Genomic DNA, 23,946 nt, shown 5'->3' with positions numbered 1-23,946 from the left:
CTCTCTTCTCTTTTATACTCTGGAGCTCCTGCTGGATTTTGCTTCTAATCCCCTTCTGGAGGCTTCCATTTGTGGATGGACATTTTATGATTACACAACTTATCACATTGCTATAATCTTTTTATATGGACTAGAAACTGAAGGACCTAAGAATAAATGGTTGTGGAACGAATCATTTGAGTTTTCCATTATTTCTTATGGGGAAATTTGCTTTCATATACAAGTGCTTTGGATTACAAGCATGTTTATGGAACGAATTATGCTCACAATCCAAGGTTTTACTGTATATATAAAATAATATGCAAAGTGGTTGCAGGGAAGCTTCAGAATGGCAAAGATGTTTTTATTACAATTTATCTGAGCAGACTGCAGTTCCTCTTTAATGAATTACCACAGAGCTGTTGAGCGCTGTGGTAGTTCACCCATTCTCCTTGTCAGTGAGTATCTGCTTGCCCATACAAGTTACGAGCAAACAGATACACTAACAGTCTGCAGGAGACCTGTATGGGACCAGCGATCTGCTGATAGAGGTGCAACGCTTTACAGGCTCCCGAAACATAAAATACTAAAGGCACATTTTTTCACCGGCACAAAAATGTGCATTTAATTATTGTTTGTTAAAAGGTGAACTCATCCTTTAAGTACCTGCTCCCTACACTGCGTTATTAAAGTCTAACAGAACATTTGGTTAAAAGTGATTGTAAAGTCTTGGGGCCAGATCCACAAAAACGGGCGTATATTTAGGCGGGTGTAGCGCATCTCATATGCGCTATGCCGCCGTAAATCTGAGTGGCTTGTAGGGTATCCACAAAGAACTTGCTCCCATATGTGCGCCGGCGTAACGTAAATCTGAAACATAAGAAAATGAGATTTTAGCATGATTTTTAGCCAATCACTGACCTGGGAGCTGTGCTGCTTTGGTTCCTCCAACCGCCGAGGAGACTCACTCTTTGCTCTGTGCCTCTCTGGCATGGCACTCACGCTGCCAGATGGGCTGAATCTTGGGGGAAAAGGGAAACCAACAGTTAGATAGATAGGCCATGTGGAAGCATTCTACTTAAACATACCTAAAACATCTCCTTACAAATATAAACACACATGCCCTACACTGCGATACACAGGAGAAAACATTCTGTAATGATCATCCAATATAGGACTGTATTGAAAGAAACACCCCCAATGAGCCCAGATTATGAAGTAGAAAAAAAAAATGTTCGAATTAGGAACTGGCTAAGCCTATTGTAGTTAAGTACTGTCCGTTATAATTTTTTTATTTTATTTGCTAAATCTTTTTAACCACTTTTTTGGCGACAAAGCATTGCCGTTACTTTAACTGACAATTGCGCGGTCATGTCATGACGCTGTACCCAAATGATGTCCTTTTATCCTCACAAATAGAGCTTTTTCTGGTATTTGATTACCTCTGCGTTTTTTTTTTTGCACTATAAACAAAAAAAGACGGACAGTAAAAAATAAATATTATATATATATATATATTTATTTATTTTACTTTCTGCTATAAACCATATCAAATACAAATTGTAAAAAATCCAATCTCTTCATAAATTTAGGTCAATATGTATTCTGCTACATACTTTTGGTAAAAAAATCCCAATAAGCGTATATTGATTGGTTTGCGCAAACATTATCGCGTCTACAAACTATGGGATTTTTTAACTAGCAATGATGGCAATCATTGAATTATAGCGGGACTGCTATATTGCGATGGACATTTGGACACTAGCTGACACTTTTTAGAGACCGGTGACACTATTACAGCGATTAGTGATACAAATATGCACTGTCACTGTACTAATGACACTGGCTGGGAGGGAGTTAACACCATTGGTATTTAAAGGGTTAACTGTGTGCCAAGCTAGTGTTTTACTAAACTGTGGGAGGTGTTTTTACTAGGGGGAGATGTGTTTTTTGTCCCTGCTTTGCAGAAACACAGGAAATTCCGACAATTGTCCGATGGAGTATACAAATGGTCGGATTATTCGACAACATCTCACCATCACACAATTCCTGTCGAAAAGTCCGATCATGTGTACAGGCCTTTACTGACAGGATCGCCAGGTGAAAATAAAGGGAAAAAAAGCCTAAAAAAGAAAAGAAATGCAGCCACCACATTTAACCACTTCCCGACCGCCTCATGTAGATATACGTCGGCAGAATGGCACGGACAGGCACATCAACGTACCTGTACGTGCCTGCCTAGACGTGGGTCGGGGGTCCGATCGGGACCCCCCGCTACATGCGGCGGTCGGGTTCCCGCGGGGAGCGATCCGGGACGACGGCACGGCTATTCATTTATAGCCGCTCCGTCGCGATCGCTCCCCGGAGCTGAAGAACGGGGAGAGCCGTATGTAAACACGGCTTCCCCGTGCTTCACTGTGGCAGCGTATCGATCGAGTGATCCCTTATATAAGGGAGACTCGATCGATGACGTCAGTCCTACAGCCACACCCCCCTACAGTTGTAAACGCACACAAAGTGAACCCTAAATGTTACAGCGCCCCCTGTGTTTAACTCCCAAACTGCAACTGTCATTTTCACAATAAACAATGCAATTTAAATGCATTTTTTGCTGTGAAAATGACAATGGTCCCAAAAATGTGTCAAAATTGTCCGAAGTGTCCGCCATAATGTCGCAGTCACGAAAAAAATCGCTGATCGCCGCCATTAGTAGTAAAAAAAAATAATAATAAAAATGCAATAAAACTATCCCCTATTTTGTAAACGCTATAAATTTTGCGCAAACCAATCGATAAACGCTTATTGCGATTTCTTTTACCAAAAATAGGTAAACGAATACGTATCGGCCTAAACTAAGGAAAAAAATAATTTGTATATATGTTTTTGGGGGATATTTATTACAGCAAAAAGTAAAAAATATTGAATTTTTTTCAAAATTGTCGCTCTATTTTTGTTTATAGCGCAAAAAATAAAAATCGCAGAGGTGATCAAATACCACCAAAAGAAAGCTCTATTTGTGGGGAAAAAAGGACGCCAATTTTGTTTGGGAGCCACATCGCACGACCGCGCAATTGTCTGTTAAAGCGAAGCAGTGCCGAATCCTAAAACCTGGCTTGGGCATTTAGCTGCCTAAAGGTTCGGGGCTTAACCGGTTAAGCAGTGTGTTTAACCTTGTTAGTGTACCATCATCATTAACGTTATCGGAGCTTTGATAACTTGTCTATTCCTATAGTTAGCTAGTCTAACACATTTCTAATTAATAGGGGGAATCCAAAACCACCCAATATTTATTTCAGCTCTTAAATGTATTTAACATTAAAGAACAGGTTCAGCTGAATGTGACTAACCACTGCTAGCTATACAAACACAGCAGATATTTGCAATTAGAAGAGGGAAGGTCTGGACAGCCGCACTCCAATAAAAACGCCTTTAGTGTGAAAAATAACAAAAGTTCAAACCACAGCAGGGTACAGGATAAAAAAACTGACGCGTTTCACACTCTCAACAGCGCCAAGCACTGTTGAGAGTGTGAAACGCGTCAGTTTTTAATCCTGTACCCTTGCTGTGGTTTGTACTTTGGTTATTTTTCACACTAAAGGCGTTTTTATCGGAGCGCGGCTGTCCAGACCTTCCCTCTTTTAATTGCTATATGCTTAGCCTGCACCTGCTGCTTCCACCTTGAGGAAAGCACCATTTACACACATCCACCTGGAGCGGGGATCCCTTCCCCTTCTGTTCCTGGATCTTACAGTAGATATTCGCCTACAAAATCTTTAGTGCTTGGAGGTGAACTGACCACTTACCTGTCTATTTCACTGCTGGTTGGCCTGGATACTTTGGAACCAGAGGACGCCAAGCTGAAGCTCTCCTGTCCAGCAGCGCTGTGCCCTGTCGTATCGATGACCATTGCAGTCACTTCCTCTGCACTGCTTCCATCCTCGCCCGATGGCTGGTTCTCTGGACCCAACCACTCATCCAAATTCTCCGTCTTGATACGAAGGGCCCCCATCACCCTGACATCATCATCGCTCCGTTCTCCTCGATCTGCTGACCCTGTTTCCACATACCATTGTCCTGCTCTGTTAATTCGAAGAATGGGCTCCCTGCTCTCCACGTCTGATCCCTGCTCCACCATCTGAGGACTTGTGGACTCCTCAGCTGGGCTCAGCTCTCTAATGTCTAGTACAGTGCTTACCTGGCCCCTCCGGTTCCCTGAGGACCTTGGAGTGCTGTGCCGTGGACTCAAGGATCTAGTCAAACTCTGGGTGACACGGTGGGAATCTTGCACCCTCTCTTGATGTTTAGGCCTGGTTTGACTTAGTTCTTCCTCTGATTCTGGTGAACTGATCTTTAAGTGGATGCCTTCGAGGATCTGTGTGCACTTATCGATAATATGCTGCATTTGCAAAAAGCTGGCGGCGGTCAGATAGCTTATGATGTCAGCAAGCTGCAGGCAAATACGCCCTGTATAGCAGAAGGAGAGAAGCTGTTCGAAGACCCCCGGATTTTTGATAACTGATAAAGACACCGCGCTCATCTCGTTCAGGGACATGTGATCTCGAAAATAAGGTGAACTTGCAGCTAGCACCACTTTGTGTGCCCGAAAGGACTGGCCCTGCACATTGACCACAATGTCACACAGGCGGCCTTGCATCCGCAGCTGGTTGAGGTGACTCAAGACAGAGTTGCTGAACTCTGGGATCTCCAGCTGAATGTTACCTCCTTTGTCCATGGCTGCCCCTTGCGTAGACACTCAACCCTGCAAAGAGCAGCAAAAAAGTTCTTTAATAAAACATCACTTGCCAAATTCTAAATTATGTTGTGCGATTTCCACTTCCTCACATAATATTTAATTTCTGATATCTTTAATAGTGACTGAATGTTTTACAGTGATCTTAGCACAAATATAATTACCGTATTTGCCGGCGTATAAGACGACTGGGCGTATAAGACGACCCCCTAATTTTCCAGCCAAAATGTTGGTTTTGGGATATACTCATCGTATAAGACTACCCCCTTCCTACTAGTCATGCCTCGCCTCACGGTGCCACCATACCATGCCAGACTGTGTCACTACATGCCAGACTGTGTCACTACATGCCAGACTGTGTCACTACATGCCAGACTGTGCCCCATTACATGCCAGACTGTGCCCCATTACATGCCAGACTGTGCCCCAGTACATGCCAGACTGTGCCCCAGTACATTCCAGACTGTGCCCCAGTACATGCCAGACTGTGTCCCATTACATACCAGACTGTGCCCTTACCTTATCCCAAGACATGCAGAATCGCGGCCGTACGATTTTTCAAAAGCCGCGCCTTCTACGTCTTCTGTTCCGTGATAGGCGGAAACACTCAGCTTCCCAGGAGGCACTGTGTTCAGTGTTCGCCTATCACGGAGGCCCTCTCGTCCGAGGACGAGAGGGCCTCCGTGATAGGCGGACACTAAACACAGGACGAGAGGGCCTCCGTGATAGGCGGACACTGAACACAGTGCCTCCTGGGAAGCTGAGTGTTTCCGCCTATCACGGAACAGAAGATGTAGGAGGCGTATCTTTTGAAAAATCGTACGACCGCGATTCTGGCATAAGGTAAGGTAAGGTAAGGTTACCGGCGTATAAGACGACCCCCGACTTTTAAGACGATTTTAAGGGGTTAGAAAGTCGTCTTAAACGCCGGAAAATACGGTAGGTATACCATGTTTAGGTGAGAACATCAGTGCTGCTCTCAGCACAGAGTACATTGGGATGGCAGGGTGCCATGCTCAGGGTGTGGGGCAGTGCCCTGCATGCATGGTCTTCCTCCGTCACCCTCAGTCTCTTGGGTTGAGTAACACTGGCTGTCAATAAACGTAACCACATCCAGCCCAGACCAATTCTGACATTTCTCTCCTACATATAAAAATTATTTTAGCAGAGACCCTAGTGAATAAAATGGTGATCATTGCAATTTGGAAAAAATACACTTTAGTTCTAATGTAAAAAAACACAATATAATGTTCATGGTGTTACCTTACATGTGTGGTACAAACACCGTTTACATATGCGGGCAAGACCTATGTATGCGTTCACTTTTGCATGCAAGCATACATTTTTTTATTATTATTATTATTTATTTTCTTTCTTTTTAAAGTGACACTATAGGTTAGTTGTTTTTTTTTTAAATAACAAACATGTCATACTTACCTCCACTGTGAAGCTCGTTTTGCACAGTGTAGCCCCGAACGCCATTTTCTGGGGTCCCCCGGTGGCTCTCTCGGCTCCTCCCTGCAACAGATAACCCCCTCTGGGAAGTGCTCTCCCAAGGGGGATGCCTTGCGGGTGCACTCCCGAGTCCTGCATTCGGCGTACATAGCTGCCGAATGCAGGACTCGGCCCTTGTTATTGTATTTGATTGACAGCAGCGGGAGACAATGGTTGCGCTGCTTTCAAACTATCCAATAAAAAGCCGATAACCCCAGGGAAAGATCCCTGGGCAAAAAGGCGCTAATAGTCAGATGTTCTTTCACCTTAATGCATAGGATGCATATTAGTTATTTGTTTTTAATCACTTTTATTCCTATTAAAAGAAATGTAAACATCACTTGTAATAGGAATAAGGCATGACAGGTTTTCTTTATGGGGACAATAAGACCCCAGATATCTCTTCTACCCTGGAAAGCACGAGATAAAAAAAAACACACATACACACACACACACACACACACACACACACACACACATCAATCTCTGCTTTCCAGGGAAAAAACTGGCAGTGTTTACGTCTGCCAGAGCCAGAAGCAACATCATGACATCACTTTCGGCCTCCTAGTGTCATAGAGATGGCCGGGGACTGAGCTCTATGGTAACCGCCACCGCTGGATATCTGGCTTCCCGATCGCATGGGTAAGCCCTGAGAGGCACCCGAGGGTGGCGGGAGGTGGGGACGTCCCCTCCCGCTGCCTGTAAAAGCCATTGAGCAGCTAAATAGCCGCTATATTGGCTTTTACATTACAAGAATCACCGGCTGAAAACAAAGATATCTGAATGATGCCTGTAGCTGCAGGCATTATCCAGATAGCACCACTTCAACCTAAAGACGTCATATGAAGTCCTACGGGTGGGAAGTGGTTAAAGGACTTTGAACATCTAATGGTGAAGGAAAAGTTACTGTGGGGGGACAGCGGAACTAAACCCTCATATGCTTTACAGCCAAGGAAACTACCATGGTGCTGCACATGTGATCAGCTTTGACACCAGCCATATGATGGCTTTGATAGTTCGGTTGAGAGCACAAACAACTGTTAAAGTTATCAGTCATGGCATGTTTTGTATGTATCTGGGTACAGTGTTGCATGACTGAGTAATTGTCATTCAATGAATGACAGTGCTGAAAAATGGCCTGGACATGAAGGGGGCTTAGCGTGCCGGTCATCAGGTAGTTGAGAAACAGATAAATCAATCAGTTTAGTTCCACTTTAAAACAGAACCAAGTCTAAAAAGTAAAAAATTGTGAACAGGCATGTAATGTCCCTTCTACAATAAAGTACACCTTTCCTATTCTCAATCCTTGGCGGAATGTACTTCTCATTCCATCACACTGTCAGTGTGCCGAGATAACTGACACCAGCACATGAGTGTTAGTGACATCATCCCTCTCCAGCCAATCAAAACAGCTGAAGACCGGCACCAAAAAAAAACAGGGAGAAGATTTCCGCATGGGAACTGAACCATTGTAGCAAAGGTAAGTATGTGTACCTTTAGTTCCATTTTAAGCTGGAGCTGTTAATTTTTTTTTCCTCCCTGGGGGACTTTCAATAGCAAGAATTTAGCCCAGAATTTGAATTTTAACGCAAGGTATGATTTTCTGGGTGTATCCTCCCATTGCGTGGCGCCATGGGCTCCCCCTGCTGTCAATCAAAGTCAGCAAGCCAACGAGGAGAGAAATGCGGCCCGGGTGCCTCCACAGCAAACTGCTTACTGTGGGGGCACTCAACAGGAGGGAGGGGCCAGGAGCACCGAAGAGGGACCTGAAAAGAGGAGGATCTGGGCTGCCCTGTGCAAAACCACTGCACAGAGCAGGTAAATATGATGGGGCAGATCCACAAAGATCTGCCCCAGCGCATCGTATCTGAGATACGCTACGCCGCCGTACCTTATCTGGCTTTGGCTCAAATCCATAAAGATTTGGCGCCGTAAGTTACAGTGGCGTAGTGTATCTCAAGCGGCGTAACGGCGCGGAATTCAAATTGGGCGGGTAGGGGGCGTGTTTCATTTAAATGAAGCGCGTCCCCGTGCCGAACGAACTGCGCCTGCGCCGTCCCTAAATTTCCTGCCATGCATTGCGCGAAATGACGTTGCAAGGACGTCATTGGTTTTGACCTGGACGTAAACTACGTCCATCCCGATTCACGAACGACTTACGCAAAAAAAAAATTTGAAATTATACGCGGGAACGACGGCCATACTTAACATTGAGTATGCCACGAAATAGCAGCTTTAACTATACGCCGAAAAAACCTGACTAGAGACAACGTAAAGGAATGCGCCGGCCGCTCGTACGTTCGTGGATCGTCGAAAATAGCTAATTTGCATACTCAACGCGGAAACGAAGGGAACGCCACCCAGCGGACTTCCGAAGAATTGCATCTAAGATCCGAAGGCGTACGCCTGTCAGATCTAACCCAGATGCCGTTGTATCTTGTTTTGAGGATTCAAAACAACGATACGACGCGGGAAATTTGAAAGTACGCCGGCGTATCAGTAGATACGCCGGCGTACTCTCTCTGGGGATCTGCCCCGATATGTTTGTTATTAATCTAAAAAACAAAAAAAACAAGACTTTAGTATCATTTTAAAACTGCTTATGTTATGGTTATTCTGTGTAAAACAATTTCAATCCATTAACTGTGAGGAACTCAAATTCCTGATCCATTCATAGTGGAGATCATTGCATGTACTAAACCAAATAGGATCAGCCGTTAGAAATTAAAGTCACAGAAAAAAGGCAATGAACCAGCAAAGATGTCAAGTCAGCCAAAACGTCTGCTCATGCAAATTGCTATCAAAGACAGTAATGCATATAAATAGGATTTCCCATAGTGCAACTGGGCTTCACGCCTCTAATATTGTGTCGCTGAAAGCAATTTACAGAAAGATGTTCAGTATTTGCATAGGACAATGTTTTCTGTCATATGATTTTATTCCTTTACAGCAAATGTGCAAATGAATGGAAATGTTCAGTTGTTTGTTTCTAGAAACATTGTATAGATAAAACCAAGCTGAATTCAGTATAGTAAGTCGTACAAACGTGCGGACGGCCCTCTAATGTGAGATAGAATGCATACAGGGGCCATTGATAATACTAGGAGGACAAGCAGAAAATGGCAATTTCTGTGCCACTCATAACAGCTTACAATAGCTTACTATAGCACACTACTACTTTACAGCCCATTCAGACTTAAAATAAATGAATGGCCAAAGATATTTTTTTGCCCTCCTGTGACCCAGAGTCAGCTGATGGCAGGCTAATGCCCGGCTATCAGCTGACAGGGCAAAGCTGCTCCAGGCTATGGAAGGATCACAATATCCGCGGGACCACCTGGTTGCCTGATTGACAGCTGGCTTAGCCTAGCTGAGAGCCAGAGCCAATTGCATCCGTCCTCTCCCCAGCCCGGCGCTCCAGAGAGTGCTGGAGAAGCAAAGTGGAGAGCAGACAAAGAATTGAGTGATCAGCGGCCATGCGATTGCTCAGTTCTTGGTCTTAGAGCCAACATCGCACAGCTGCAGCATCACACCGATGCTGCAGCATGGAAGTATGTAGGTTTATTTTTTCATAAGCCCATACTTATTTTTTAAGGGTGTTTAAACATATATTAAAGTTGTTATAAACACTTAGGGCCAGATCCACGAAGCGCGGCGCTTCTTTACGGCCGGCATAGTGTATCTCAGATACACTACGCCGCCGTAACTTACAGCATATTTCCTGTATTCTCAAAGAATTTGCGCCGTAAGTTACGGCGGTGTAGTGTAACTGTGTTGGTGTAAGGGCGCGCAATTCAAATGGATGAGATGGGGGCGTGTTTTATGGCAATACGTCTTAACCCGACGTAAATTAAGTTTTTTCTGAACGGCGCATGCGCCGTCTGTGGGGGTATCCCAGTGCGCAAATTAACCCGCAACAAGCCAATGCTTACGACGTGAACGTCATTCTACGCAAAGCCCTATTCGCGAACGACTTACGCAAACAACGTAAAATTTTCAAAATTCGACGCAGGAACGACGTCCATACTTAACATAGGATACGCCTCATATAGCAGGGGTAACTATACGCCGAAAAAAGCCTTACGGAAATTACGTAAAAAAATGCGCCGGCCAGACGTACGTTCGTGGATCGTCGTATCTAGCTAATTTGCATACTCCACCTAGCGGCCAGCGTACTAAGAAGTACGCCAGTCGGATCTAGCCCAGCTTCAGGCGTATCTTGTTTTGTGGATACAAAACAAAGATACGCTGGAGCAACCTAGAAGTTACGCGGCGTATCAATAGATACGCCAGCGTAACTTCTTTGTGGATCTGGCCCTTAAGCCGTGTACACTCGATCGGTTTGTCCGATGAAAACAGACTGATGGACTGTTTTCATCGGACAAACCGATCCTGTAAAAAAATCGAACATGTTTTAAATTTTTTCTATGGATAAAAAAACAATAGAAAAATCTGATTGTCTGTGTGGAACTCCATCGAAGAAAAATCCATGCATGCTCAGAATCAAGTCGACGCATGCTGGAAGCATTGAACTTCATTTTTCTCAGCACGTCGTAGTGTTTTACGTCACCGCTTTTGGCACCGTCGGATTTTTGACTGATGGTGTGTAAGCAAGACTGATGAAAGTCAGCTTCATCGGATATCCGCCCAAAAAATCCATCGGATTAGATTCCATCAGGTATCCGATCGTGTGTACAGGGCTTCAAGCTACTTTCACACTGCGGTGCTTTACAGGCGCTATAAATAATGCCTGCAAAGCGCCTTTTCAGTCACTCCAGTGCGCTGGCGGGATACTAAGACCCCTTTCACACTTGGGCGTTTTTCGGGCGTTTTGGTGTTAAAAAAAACACCTGTAAAGTGCCTGAAAGAAGCCTTATCTGCAATCCCAATGTGAAAGCCCGAGTGCTTTCAGAGCCCTTTCACACTGCCAGCACCTGAAAAATGCTGGTAAAGCGCCGCTAAGACCCCTTTCACACTGGAGTCTTTTTCAGGCGCTTTGGCATTAAAAAAAGAGCCTCAACAGGAAGGGGTGCTTTAGGAGCGGTGTATTCAACGCTCCTAAAGCGCTGCAAAGAAGCTGCTTGTAGGATTTTTTTTGACGCCCTGCCAGCGCAGCGCCTCAGTGTGAAAGCACTCTGGCTTTTACATTGGGATTGCAGATGCAGCTTCTTTCAGGCTCTTTTTTTAACGCTAAAACGCCCCAGTGTGAAAGGGGTCTAAAAAAGTCCTACAAGCAGCATCTTTAAAATCAATGGGCAGCGCCGGCAAAGCGGCACTTTGCGGGTGCTTTTAACCCTTTTTCGCCCACTAGCGGGGGTTAAAAGCTCCCCACTAGCGGCCGAAAAGCACCGCTAAAACGACGCTAAAAGTAACGGGCTTTACCTTTGTACAGCATAAAATCTTGTAGCAGTCAACTACAAGATAAACTGCTACAAGAGAACTCAGCATGTAGGTTGTTCTGTGCGCCACCGTAGCCTGCAGACCCTCATTATTGTACGGCTCTCCTGCCCTGTGCAAACAAACTGCCTCCTGCTACAGCCAAATATTTCAAATTTTTACTCATCTGTCCAGAACACCTGCTGCCATTTTTCTGCACCCAATTCCTATGTTTTCGTGCATAGTAGAGCCGCTTAGACTTGTTTCCACGCCCTATGTACGAAAACAGTGTAGAATAGTGGAGGTTCCTTGCAAGTTTGGGGCTGCAGTTGCAGAATTGGGAACATGTAAGATGTTTCCAAAGGCAAACCTATCCTTTAACCACTTAGCGACCGACCCATTGTAGCTTTACTGCTACAGGGCAGCCGATCTGCGCAGAATCACATATATATATATACACACACACACACACGACTCTGCATTTCCAGGTAGGGGGCGCGTCCACCCGACTGTGATTCGTCACAACACATGCTGATCACCGGTGCCAGTGTTTGACCCGCCAGCACCCTGCAATTGGCTCACACAACACATCTCTGTCAGTGTAAGCAACACTTTAGTGTTCAGTGACAGGGGATCTAGTTGCTAAGCAGAGAATGAAAACAACTAGATCCACAATAAAAGCAGCACACCGTACACACAAAAACACATTAGGCACATATTTAACCCTTTGATCACCCTGGATATTAACCCCTTCGCTTCTCAGCCTTTTGGATAGGATAAAGTGTAGTATCTGTTCTTATCAGTTGCCAGTAGGGGCACTCTGCTAACCGTCCTGAGTACACGGCGGGGTGGAAAGGGATGGCGGTGGCAGATGCAGAACCTGCTGGCGTGGAGGTGAAAGCCTTCTGATCGGGACAGTCGGCTCCACCCTACTGTAAGGGGGGGGGGGGGGGGTCAATTGTAGGCTAGTACCTCCCGAGTATAATTAGGTAGGGAGTGAAAAAGGCAACGGGGTGAGCTGTTTTGGGTCGGCTCTCTACCTGAGCTTCCGGAGCTCTTGTTCCTCCCTAGTAGGGAAGGGGGCTATGACTGTCCGGGCTGTTTGTCAGGGACCGTTGAAAAGCCTATGGTGATGTGACCCTGGAGTGGCAGTCCAGGGGTGTTGTAAATTGCACTAGTGTTTTAACCGGCACTTTTGCTTTTGGGCACCTTGGTCACGTCACCATACCACCTTTTTTACACCTGCCTCTAGGACCAGGCCTTTTGGTCAGGACCAGAGGAATTTTTGATTCCTGGCTGGAGGGCCGGCCATTGTATTGCACAATGGTCACCTTTTCACTCACCCTCATCTCTCTTTCTCCCCCACTTTCTTTTTTATTTTCCCCCGTGTGTATCACGTTTTTGTCTTTTTTTTGTTTGTGCACGTTTTTTGTTCACTATGTGATTAGTAGGATGCCGGTCCTCGGGCCAGCCCTGAACGTCTTAGGAGTGGGTGGACATGGCCTTTTGGCTTAGTTCGCCTGCTCTCATGGGGTCTCCCTTCGGGGGGCCCCACCTAGAACTGGGAGGGTTCTGTTTCGGCAGACCCTCCAAGGAAGTTGGGTCCGCGTCGTCTTCGGCTGCTCGGACCACAGTACCTCAGTCCCCGTCTGGAGCCTAACGCCCCGGGGGAGGGTCAGGGTTTGGGTCCTTTCTCACAGGAGGACCAAACGTTGCACTCGTCTGCACTTTTTTGTCGCACCTCTTTATGTGTGTGCACATTTTTTATGCACCGGGTGGAGTTTTTTGGGTGTGTTTTGCACACCATAGGCTTTTCAATAGAAAAAAATAAATTATTATAATATTATTAACACTGATCACTGTAATAATGGCACTGGTAAGGTCAGTGGCAGTTAATTCCCACAAAGTGTCAGACTGCTGCAGTATCGTAGACTGGTATAAGTCACTGATTTCCACCATCACTATATAAAAATTGCAGTATATACACATACACACACCATAGTTTGTAGACGCTATAACTTTCACACAAACCAACCGATATACACTTAGGCCCCTTTCACACCAGCAACTGATCGGGTCTGCCTGTCCGATTTTCAGGTGGACCCGATCGGACCATTTATTGTTCTCTAGGCGGATGTCAGTGGGCATGTGTCCACTGACACCCGCTGGCATCCGATACGGTCTGCTAAAAACCGTCCATTAAGTCGATCAGATGGAAAAGGACAGGCAGTCTGCTTCTATCTGACCGCCCCATAGAGAACAGCGGGCTGTGTCCAAGTCCACTCTGCATAGTGCAGCGGACACAGACCTGTTACCCGCCTGCTCAGCGGGCATCAGCGGAGCGACCACCTGCTGAGCAAGCAGATCTTCTTGATGGATTCCGCTCCGTCTGAAAAGGGCCTTTAATTGGGATTTTTTTTTACCAAAGACATTTGGGCTAAAATTTATTAAGAGATTTGATTTTGTTTGGTTTTTTTTGTTTTTTTATGGGAAATGCTTTATAGCAAAAAAAGTTAAAAATATAAAAAAACTTTCAAAATTGTCAGTCTTTTATCTTTTATATAATAAAAAGGTGATCAAATATCACCAAAAGAAAGCTCTATTTGTGTAAAAAAAAATACAAATTTAATTTGGGTACAGCGTTGCATGACCATCAGTTAAAGCAGTACAGTGCCACATAGCAAAACATGGCCTGATCATAAGGAGGGGGTAAAATCTTTCGGAGGGCAAGAAAGCAAAATGGAAGTAAACAATACGATCAGTGTCTTTCCCCTTGCTGTTTCTTACAAGGCTGTAAAGAGGCATCTGAGTCAGTGGCTAGATTTTAAAAACAGGAAACCCCCATTATCTATACTTACATGCATGCAAAGCGTTGTTTAAATGTTTCCCCCTAATAGGACTGTATGACTCACAATCTTAGATGTTACCTCGCTGAAAAGGTTTTTCTACCTCTCTTGAAAGTTCTGTCTTTCCAGATATCACGGCGGCTAAAGTAAACTCCCAGGAAAGTACCTGAATTTCTATAATTTACTATGTAAATGTGACAGACCTAACCACGATAGGGGATTCTGGAGAGGACTAGAAGCAAGCCTATTACCCACTGACTATGGCCCAGGGAGAGAGCAGATCATTCTCTAATGATGGACCACCACTTAATGGACACTGAGAATGTGGTTTGGATTACTTCAGATGGGACAGTAATATTTATCCACAATATCTCCCAAGAAATATATAAAGACTATTCCTGGTTTGTTTGATTCTGAATCAATGTCACATTGGCCTTTGGACTCAGACAGTCTGCTACTGGGGTCTCCTGCTATTGTCTGTTTAATAAGATGTACTGTATTCATACTGAGGATAATGTATAATGTACTTTGCTTTACCCTTGTTGCCGGGCAGTCTGTTCACCTGGGCTGGTTTAAGTGATGCAATAATTATCATGTTAATTACATCATCGTCGGCTAGAAGTTTGCTAGAGGAGAGGGGAGTAGCCATGAGTCAGCCCTACCTCGTTATCTAACCCACTGTGTAATGTTTTGGGTAAATATTTGGGTTTTTGTGTATGTGGGGGACTGACATACTTTTCAAGTGTATAAAAAGCCTGTCTCCTTGTTCAATAAAACATTCCATGTTCCAGTTTGTAACTGAGCTAGTCTCGCCTGGTTCTTGGTTATAACATGTGGCTGTAATATCTGATATCTGAAAGTCTAGACTGGAGAAAGCGGTATCTGACGGAAGCAGAGTGTGGGAATCGGTTCAGTTACATTGGTGGCAAGCGATGGGATGCTTTCTGCAGTCTGGGACATCCAAACCTCCACTGGGATCCAAGGTCCAGATAGCAGAAGAGGAGAGATACAGATACCAGCCGCCATGAAAGAGGAATTCGGAAGGAGGTTGTGAGAGATGCAGATACAGCCTAGAGGACCAGTATCAGAGCAGGTCCTGCTGGGATGGTACGATTCTATGCACTGCGAACTCTGGAAGGAAACGCTAGCCCGTGAGCAATGCCAACAGGGAAAAATTCTCTCCTCCATCGAGGAAAAGTACTGGTCGCAGTTTGGATTGTGAGTGCTGTTTTTGGGAGAAAAACCGCACAGCAGCTGAGTTAAGCAGGCTGGTCTGGGCAGAGGTACAGTTGGACAAGAGCTATAGAGTTCTCCGGTGGCATGCATCACAAGCATGCCCTTGGATAGCGAATGACAGCCCAATGAAAGGCTTTGGCTACTGTGGCCTGGAACTGTTGTACATGAAGCCGTCAGGGGACCCTAACTTTGGGAGCGATCTGGAGTGGCGGTTGGACGAAATCATGGATTTCAGAGAAGAAATACTGAATGTCTCAGAAGTGCACTGGACACTGAAAGATATAGAGTTTCTGGACGTTCAGGAATGGAAGCTGAAGGTCGCCTACAGACGGCTGCTAGACTTTGCTCAGCACCAAGACTGGGCTCCCTTTGGCTAGGACTATCCAGAAGTACCAGCCGACAGTCCTGAAATCTCAGCTGAAGTGTCAGCAATGGGGAAGAGTAACAGCGTGCTTTGCCCATCTCTGCCCACAGCTATGCAAGTGGAGGTCTTATGGCGGATGCAGCAAGTGATGATAGACCTTGACAAACCTGTTGAGCTTGGATGGAGAAATGCTTCTGTTCAACGGCAGTTCAAGGGCTCGGGAGAAGAGGGAGCTGTCCTCATTACCCAGACATGGATCACAGAATGCGTGGATTTACTTGACTTTTCATCAAAGAATGTTATGGATGATAAGTCACCTGCCAAAGCGTTGGCACTGGGCCCAAGGGCCACCAGCCCATGCCCGGGACTTTCAGCAATTCCAGAGAATGAGGAGGAGGTGAGAAGAGGGTGGTTCTTCTTCCCCAGTGGATTTCAGAGATGCATGGATGGGAAGCAGTCATTCCCCTTCCCCAACAAGGATCTGTGCACCAGGGAGAGAGTACCAGAGAAAGGGCGTCCCATAAGCAGACCGAGCCCTGAAATGATGACACCAACCCAGCAGAAGAGCTGGCATCAGGGCAGAACATCACTGAGCTCTGCCCAGCACCAACAACAACTTTAGCCTTCCTGAGTGGAGAAAATGGTCTTCCCTCCTAAACAGTTAACCTGAGCGGATGATGCAAGCACTGAAGCGCTAACAGGGCAGAACGTTACTGGTCTCTGCACACAACAATCCACTCCGCAGGAGCTACAGGGGAGGATGCAAATGGCACCTCAAAACTGCAGCTTGAGCTGGTGTCAGTGGATGGGCCTGCAGTCTTCACTAAAAGAAGTGCTGGCAACACGGCAGAGTTCTGCCAACCTCTGCCCAGAACCTACAGTGCCTCTACAGTTTCAGGGAGCTGAATAGCCCCTCTCCCCAGCAGCAGAACAAGCCGCGGAATGTTAGAAACCACCCAGCTGAAGTGCTGTCAGCCTGATAAAGAGTCAATGACCTACTGATGACAACTATTCCTTGCAGCCAAGAATGGAGATCATGCGGACATGTGAGTTCACTCTGCCCGACTTATGTATGTCCAGACCAGGTGGGGGTCTGGGACCTTGTTATTGACACCGAGAATGTGGTTTGGATTACTTCAGATGGGACAGTAATATTTTTAGAGTGAAGTAGGGGTCGGAGGACGGAACCATAGTGGGATGCAGGTATCCAACAAGCTCCGAAGGGTCAACTGGCAGACACTGCAGTGCTAGAATGGAGAAAAGGTAGGACACGCAGGCCCCTGGAAAAGCAATTATAAGAGCTCCAAGATCCCCTCAGCCATCCAGGACACTCCTCCTGATTGGCTGAGACAGATTGGCTCCCATGGCTGTCAATCAAAGTCAGTCAGCCAATCAGGGGAGAGAGGGGGCGGGCTCCATGTCTGAATGGATACACAGAGCTCTGACTCGGCTTGGGTGCCCCCTATAGCAAACTGCTGGCTGAGGGGCGCTCAAAAGAGGGATGGGCTAGGAGCAGCGAAGAGGGACCCGAGGAGATTAGGATCAGGGCTGCTCTGTGCAAATCCAACTGCACAGAGGATGTAAGTATAACATGATTGTTATTTTTTTATTTTTTATTAAAATGAGCTTTTACAATCACTTTAAAGTGTAAGTTTACCTTCAAGATTTCCAAAAAATCCCTCCATTCCTTTCCATATCCCCTGAATAAAACATACCAGCGCTCCTCCTTTTTCAAATACTACACCTCCTCCCAATACACAGGCAAGTGTGGGGGCTCTCTGGCCTCTCAATTTACCCACCAGTAACAGTAACATGTTTTTCTTTCTCAGGTTGACAACGCTCCTTTAGTCTAGAATCACACTGATGTGGGTTTGTAACTCGCACCATTTCAAACCCGCATGTCAGTCCGACTTTGGGAGCGATTTCAAAGACATCTGTGTGGGTTCATGCACAGAAGTCTATTGAAATCGCCCCCAAAGTTGCCAAAAGTGCAGGAACTTTTTGGAGAATCGCATGTCAAAATGGCCCGATGTGAATGTGAGCATAAAGTGGTTGTACACCTTGTACAACCCCCTTTTACCTACAGGTAAGGCTATTTTAAGGGTTACCTGTAGGTGCTGGAAATGTCTCCTAAACCTTCACAGTGTCTACGGCGCATGCACACTTTAGAAAGGGCAGATCGTGATGTTTCTAAAGGGGTCATTCCCTGACTGGCTGCTCCCACGTGCATGGCAACGCGACTCTGGCCGGTCACAGAGCCGGAGTTCACGGCCCCAGAAGGAAGAGGGGTGAAGGTGGACGCTTCCAGCCAGTGGGGACAGCGGTGACATCGCAGGTTTCAGGTAAGTGAAACATAATGGGCTACTATGCAATGCAGCCAATTATGCTTTGCCTTTGCAGGGAAATAAAGAGGAAGTAAAACCCATCAGGGCGTTGTATAACAACAGGTGGTTGAAACAAGGTTTTACCGCCCCCTGGCTGTTCACCTTAAGAAGAACATGCAGCTGCTCTGAGCTGTACACACGCTAAAATTAAACCACCTAACACGACCCCTACAAGTGAAATGGGGGCCGTGGTGCATGTAATGCAAGCGCATGCGGCGCAGCTGTGCAGACTTTCAAGCATTAACCACTTCCTTACTGGGCACGTATACCCCTTCCTGACCAGGTGAAATTTCAGCTTCCGGCACTGCGTCGCTTTAACTGACAATTGCGCGGTCGTGCGACGTGGCTCCTAAACAAAATTGGCGTCCTTTTTTCCCCACAAATAGAGCTTTCTTTCGGTGGTATTTGATCATCTCTGCGGTTTTTATTTTTTGCCATATCAACAAAAAAAGAGCGACAATTTGGAAAAAAAGTCAATATTTTTTACTTGTTACTATAATAAATAGCCCATTTTTTTTTTAAAAAAAAACATTTTTTTTCTCAGTTTAGGCCGATACGTATTCTTCTACAAATTTTTGGTAAAAAAAAAAAAATCGCAATAAGCGAAAAAGTTATAGCACTTACAAAATTGGGGACAGAATTATTATTAATTTTTATTATTAATTTTTTTTACTAGTAATGGTGGCGATCTGCGATTTTTATTGGGACTGCGACGTTATGGCGGACACATCGGACACTTTTGACACATTTTTGGCGCCATTCACATTTATACTGCAATCAGTGCTATAAAAATGCACCGATTACTGTATAAATGTGACTGGCAGTGAAGGGGTTAACACTAGAGGGGGCATGGAAGGGGTTAAATGTATTCCCTGGGTGTGTTCTAACTGTGGGGGGAGGGGGGTGACTGGGGGAGGTGACCGATGCTGTGTCCCTATGTACAAGGGACACAGATCGGTCTCCTCTCTCCCTGACAGGACATGGATCTCTGTGTTTACACACAGAGATCCATGTCCTTGTCCCCCATCAGTATCTCAGGAATGCGGCGGGCACGTGCGTGTCGCCGGCGGCGCTCGCGCGCCCTCTAGTGGCCTGGAAAAGCGGAGGACGCATATATGCGTCCTGTCAGAGATTTAGAACCACCTCGCGGCCGCACATATTCGTACGGCCGTCAGGAAGTGGTTAAAACAGGCAGTGGAGAAGCAACAGTTTGCCTCCCAGCCACCTGTCAACCTCCCTCTGAAAAGCAATACACTGCACACCTCCTTCCAGAGAGTGGCAAGGACTGTTGCAAGTGGAAAGGTTGGGGGACAGTAAAAGCAAGTGGTTAAGCTGTGGCTTTATCGCCCCCCTCGCATGAGCACTAAAAATACAGCTGCTTATGGCTGTAGCTGCAATAAAACCTAAACAGCGTGTCACTTTTAATGGGTGGTGCTGCCACACACTGATGCAGCTCTATGGGGCCACACCAGAACCACAATGCACGTGATTGCGGTTTGGTAGTACAGCAATTACAAGTTTAAATCAGGAGGTGACATGCTGTCTCCTTACCTTCTGTTAAACACCTCTGAAAAGCATTCGGAGCGTGGATCACTTTTCACAGGAGTGGCAGTGTCTGCTGCACTTCTGAACGAGTCCCTAGAGTTCTTTCAGACCTTTCTGAGGATTATCGCCCTCTAAAAGCCATCTAAGGTGGATCTCTTTTCAGAGGGTGGTATAGCATTGGCTAATGGTGTTGAGGAGGTGCTACTGCCGTTTCCTTTTTTTAAATGTAAAAAGAGCAATTATAGATTGCGGGACCGTGCTGCAACTGCCAGCTGGTGCGGCCCCACTGATCTCAATGGGTGAGGTAGACAGGCGGTGTCACCTGTCAGACTCTGCAGCCTGAGATAAAAATGCTGCAACCCATGTACAGCGCTGTTAGGCTGCAATGCTTGAATTTGGGGGGGGGGATGCAGATACTCTGTCTCAGCTTTTTTTTTATTATACCCCCCCTTGGCTGCCAGACTGCCGTTACCCTACACTACAACACATGCCGGTCGGTGTTTGCTGTGAAGGGTGGTGAGATGTGTTGTTATAACCAGAGATGAGCTCAGCCACGTCTTCTGGACTCATCTCAAGCTGAACACCAATGAGCTGAGGGCCGCGTCATTCTCACCCACCCATGTGATCTGTGGGGCAGCAATGAGGCCTAAAGTGGAGCTCCACCCAAAAGTGAAAGCTCCGCTTGTCTGCACTCTCCACTGCCACATTTGGCACTTTTCGGGGGGGGGGGGGGGGGCGGATATCTGTCAAAACCGGGTACCCACTTCTGGGTAAGATCGCTGCACAACAATGCGGCAATCTACAAAATTCCCAGCCCCTCCCCCCTGATGCCTTCTGGGAGACTTACAGGTCCCAGAAGACGGCAGGACTATTCAGAAAGTGCAGCAAGACTCATGAATGCTGCAAGGCTTCCCTTCTTGTTTCCCTTAATAAGGAGGCCGGCACCTTCACCCGAAACTGGTGGACGGATCAGCATGGGGTGCCGACATCGCAGGCTCCCTGGACAGGTAAGGGTCCTTATATTAAAAGTCAGCAGCTACAGTATTTGTACCTGCTGACTTTACTTCTTTTTTTTTAATACAAGCTGGAATTTCACTTTAACCACTTGCTGACCTCTGCACAAAGATGTACGTTAGCAGAATGGGATGGGTGAGCAAATGGGCATACCTGTGCCTCCCACCGTCATCGCAGGCTGGCAGGGGGGTGCCTGCGGACTCGATGTTCGCCGGTGGCCCGCGATCGTGGCAAGGAGCGGCAAAACGGGGAGATGCCTATGTAAACAAGGCATTTCCCTGTTCTGCCTAGTGTCTGGACAGGGATCTACTGTCCTGTATGTACTGTACTGTCTTCGGAAGCAATGATCTCTGTCATGTCCTAGTGAGCCCATCCCCCCTACAGTTAGAACACACTGAGGGAACACACTTAACCCCGTGATCGCCCCCTAGTGTTTAACACCTTCCCTGCCAGAGACATTTATACAGTAATCAGTGGCTATTTTTTAGCTCTGATCGCTGTATATATGTCAATGGTCCCAAAATAGTGTCAAACGTGTCCGATCTGTCCGCCGCAATCCCGATAAAAATCGCAGATCGCCGCCATTACTAATAAAAAATGCCATAATTATATTCCCCATTTTGTAGACACTATGGGCCAGATTCAGATACAATGGCGTATCTTTTGGCCGGCGTAGCGCATCCCATTTGCACTACGCCGACGTAACATAGTGAGGCAAGTACAGTATTCACAAAGCACTTGCTCCGTAAGTTACGTCGGCGTAGCGCAAATGGGCCGGCGTAACCCCGCCTAATTCAAAGTAGGCATGTAGTGGGCGGGCTACATTTAAATTAACCGTGACCCCATGTAAATGAGGGCCGTTCGTACGGCGCATGCGCGCGCATGCTCAGAATCACGTCGCAAATACTCCCTACGTAACGATGTCAGCTCAATGCTTTCGACGTGAACGTAACCTACGCCCAGCCCTATTCACGTACGCTTACGCAAACAACGTAAAATACGACGGCTGTTCCGTCGGCTGCGCCATCTTTTTGGCGGTTTATCTTTACGCCGGCGTATGTCTTACGTAAACGGCGTATCTTGCTGCGACGGGCGTACGTACGTTTGTGAATCGGCGTATCTTGCTCATTTACATATTCAACGCATAAATCCACGTACACGCTCCTAGCAGCCAGCGTAAATATGCACATAAGATACGACGGCGTAGGAGACTTACGTCGGTCGTATCTTGGCCAAATTTAAGCGTATCTGGTTTCCAGAATACGCTTAAATATATACGACGGCGCGCATTCGGACTTACAACGGCGTATCTACTGATACGCCATCGTAAGTCTCTCTGAATCCGGCCCTATAACTTTTACGCAAAACCAAACAATGTACGCTTATTACCAAAAATAAGTAGAAGAATACATATTGGCCTAAACTGAGGAAGACATTTTTTTTTTTTTTTGGTTTATTTATTATATTAATATTTTTTTTTTAATTGTCTGTGTTTTTTTTTGTTTATAGCACAAAAAATAAAAAACACAGAAATTATCAAATACCATCAAAAGAAAGCTCTATTTGTGGGAAAAAAAGGATGTCGATTTTGTTTGGGTGCAACGTCGCACGGCCGCGCAATTGTCAGTTAAATCAACGCAGTCAAATCATCGCACAAAAATGCTCTGGTCATTAAGGGGGGTAAAATCTTACGGGGCTGAAGTCCGGCTTTCAGACGGACTCGATCAGACCACCCGTTGTTCTCTATGGAGTGGCGAAATGGACAGGTGGTCTGTTTCGAATCCGAACGCCCCATAGACAAAAGAGAGGGTTGTGTCCGTGTCACGGACCTGTCATTAGCTTGCTCAGTGGGGATCAGCGGTAAGACCCCACTGCTGAGCAAGCGGATCTGTTGTATGGATCCCCCTCCCCCACCACGTGTGAAAGGGGCCTAACACATGCCACTGTTTGCTTTATTTTTCTTTTAACTTTATTGAAACCTCACAAAATGACATTGCATGCAGGTCTAGGCACTGTGATGTGTGATTGATGAGCTGAGCTGTGTAACCTCCTCGTTCACATAGAAATCATTCGCCTTCATCTGAAATCACGCGATTTCTAAGCCACATGTCAGTGCGATTTTTAAAAACGTGTGGGGCTTCATGCAAGTCGCACCCGAAATCGCCAAAATTAGCGCAGGGACTACTTTTTCAAAGCCATGCGTCGCACTGATTTGATTGGAGCCGTCGTTGGTAATAGGGTGTGCCTTGTCGTGCGGTTTGACCTGTAAAATCGCACGCCAAGTCGCTCCGATGTGAATGAAGGCTCACCATACATCCTGTCCCCATTTGTATACAGCGCTGTTATGGTGTGAAATAGACGATTGATTGAGACATGGGGTGAATGTCCCTTCCAGTGTCACCATCAGATTACAATCTCCTCCCCTAATGTACTATAGATGAGAAGGGGAGGGAGGGGTTAGTACTCCAAATCAGCACGGCTGCCTGCAGTGACAACGCTGCCTCTCAATGCACTGTGTACAGTGAGGGTTGTCACCCCAGGACAGGAAGCGTGTGGCTGGCAGGATCACCAGTGTGCAGCCATGACATGTAAGGGGTGAGCTCTGCACTACATGTCTCCTGTACACCTCCCCCTCCCCGGACACAGCGCCCTCCATGTCCCCCGGGGCTCCGCACTCTCTGATCTCAGGTGACCCCGGAGAAGGGGGAGGGGAGGGGGGGAATGTTTTCGGGCCAGTGAAGGTGGCAGTGGGCGGGCAGATAGCTGGTTGGCCCCACCCACTACCGGGAGAACAAGGCTGTGCGCCGCCAAGCCGCGCCCCACCCACCACCTATTATTCCCTCCTCCCCCACAGAGAATGGCACCTACCTCCGGGGGCACGGACGGGCCGGGACGGGGCCACCGCCGGAACACAGCGCTCCGGAAGTGCTATGTCAAAATACCTTCACTCTCCTGCCT

General features: G+C 46.5%; 1 protein-coding gene across 1 annotated transcript in view; it reads right to left on the bottom strand.

Annotated features, from left to right (window-relative positions):
• ZBTB37 (zinc finger and BTB domain containing 37) overlaps window positions 1-23,946 on the bottom strand; it is a 32,783-nt gene extending 8,837 nt beyond the window's left edge. Inside the window, exons 1-3 of the mRNA XM_040360382.1 lie at window positions 23,857-23,946; window positions 3,783-4,738; window positions 901-1,000 (exon numbers count right to left, since the gene is read on the bottom strand). Of these exons, the coding sequence (XP_040216316.1) occupies window positions 901-1,000; window positions 3,783-4,711 (1,029 nt within the window). The 5' untranslated portion in view covers window positions 4,712-4,738; window positions 23,857-23,946. The remainder of the gene's footprint in view (window positions 1-900; window positions 1,001-3,782; window positions 4,739-23,856) is intronic.

The sequence above is a fragment of the Rana temporaria genome, chromosome 7 (assembly GCF_905171775.1).
Source record: "Rana temporaria chromosome 7, aRanTem1.1, whole genome shotgun sequence".
NCBI classification, from domain to species: Eukaryota; Metazoa; Chordata; class Amphibia; order Anura; family Ranidae; genus Rana; species Rana temporaria.
This window is presented reverse-complemented; position numbering and strand designations above follow the sequence as displayed.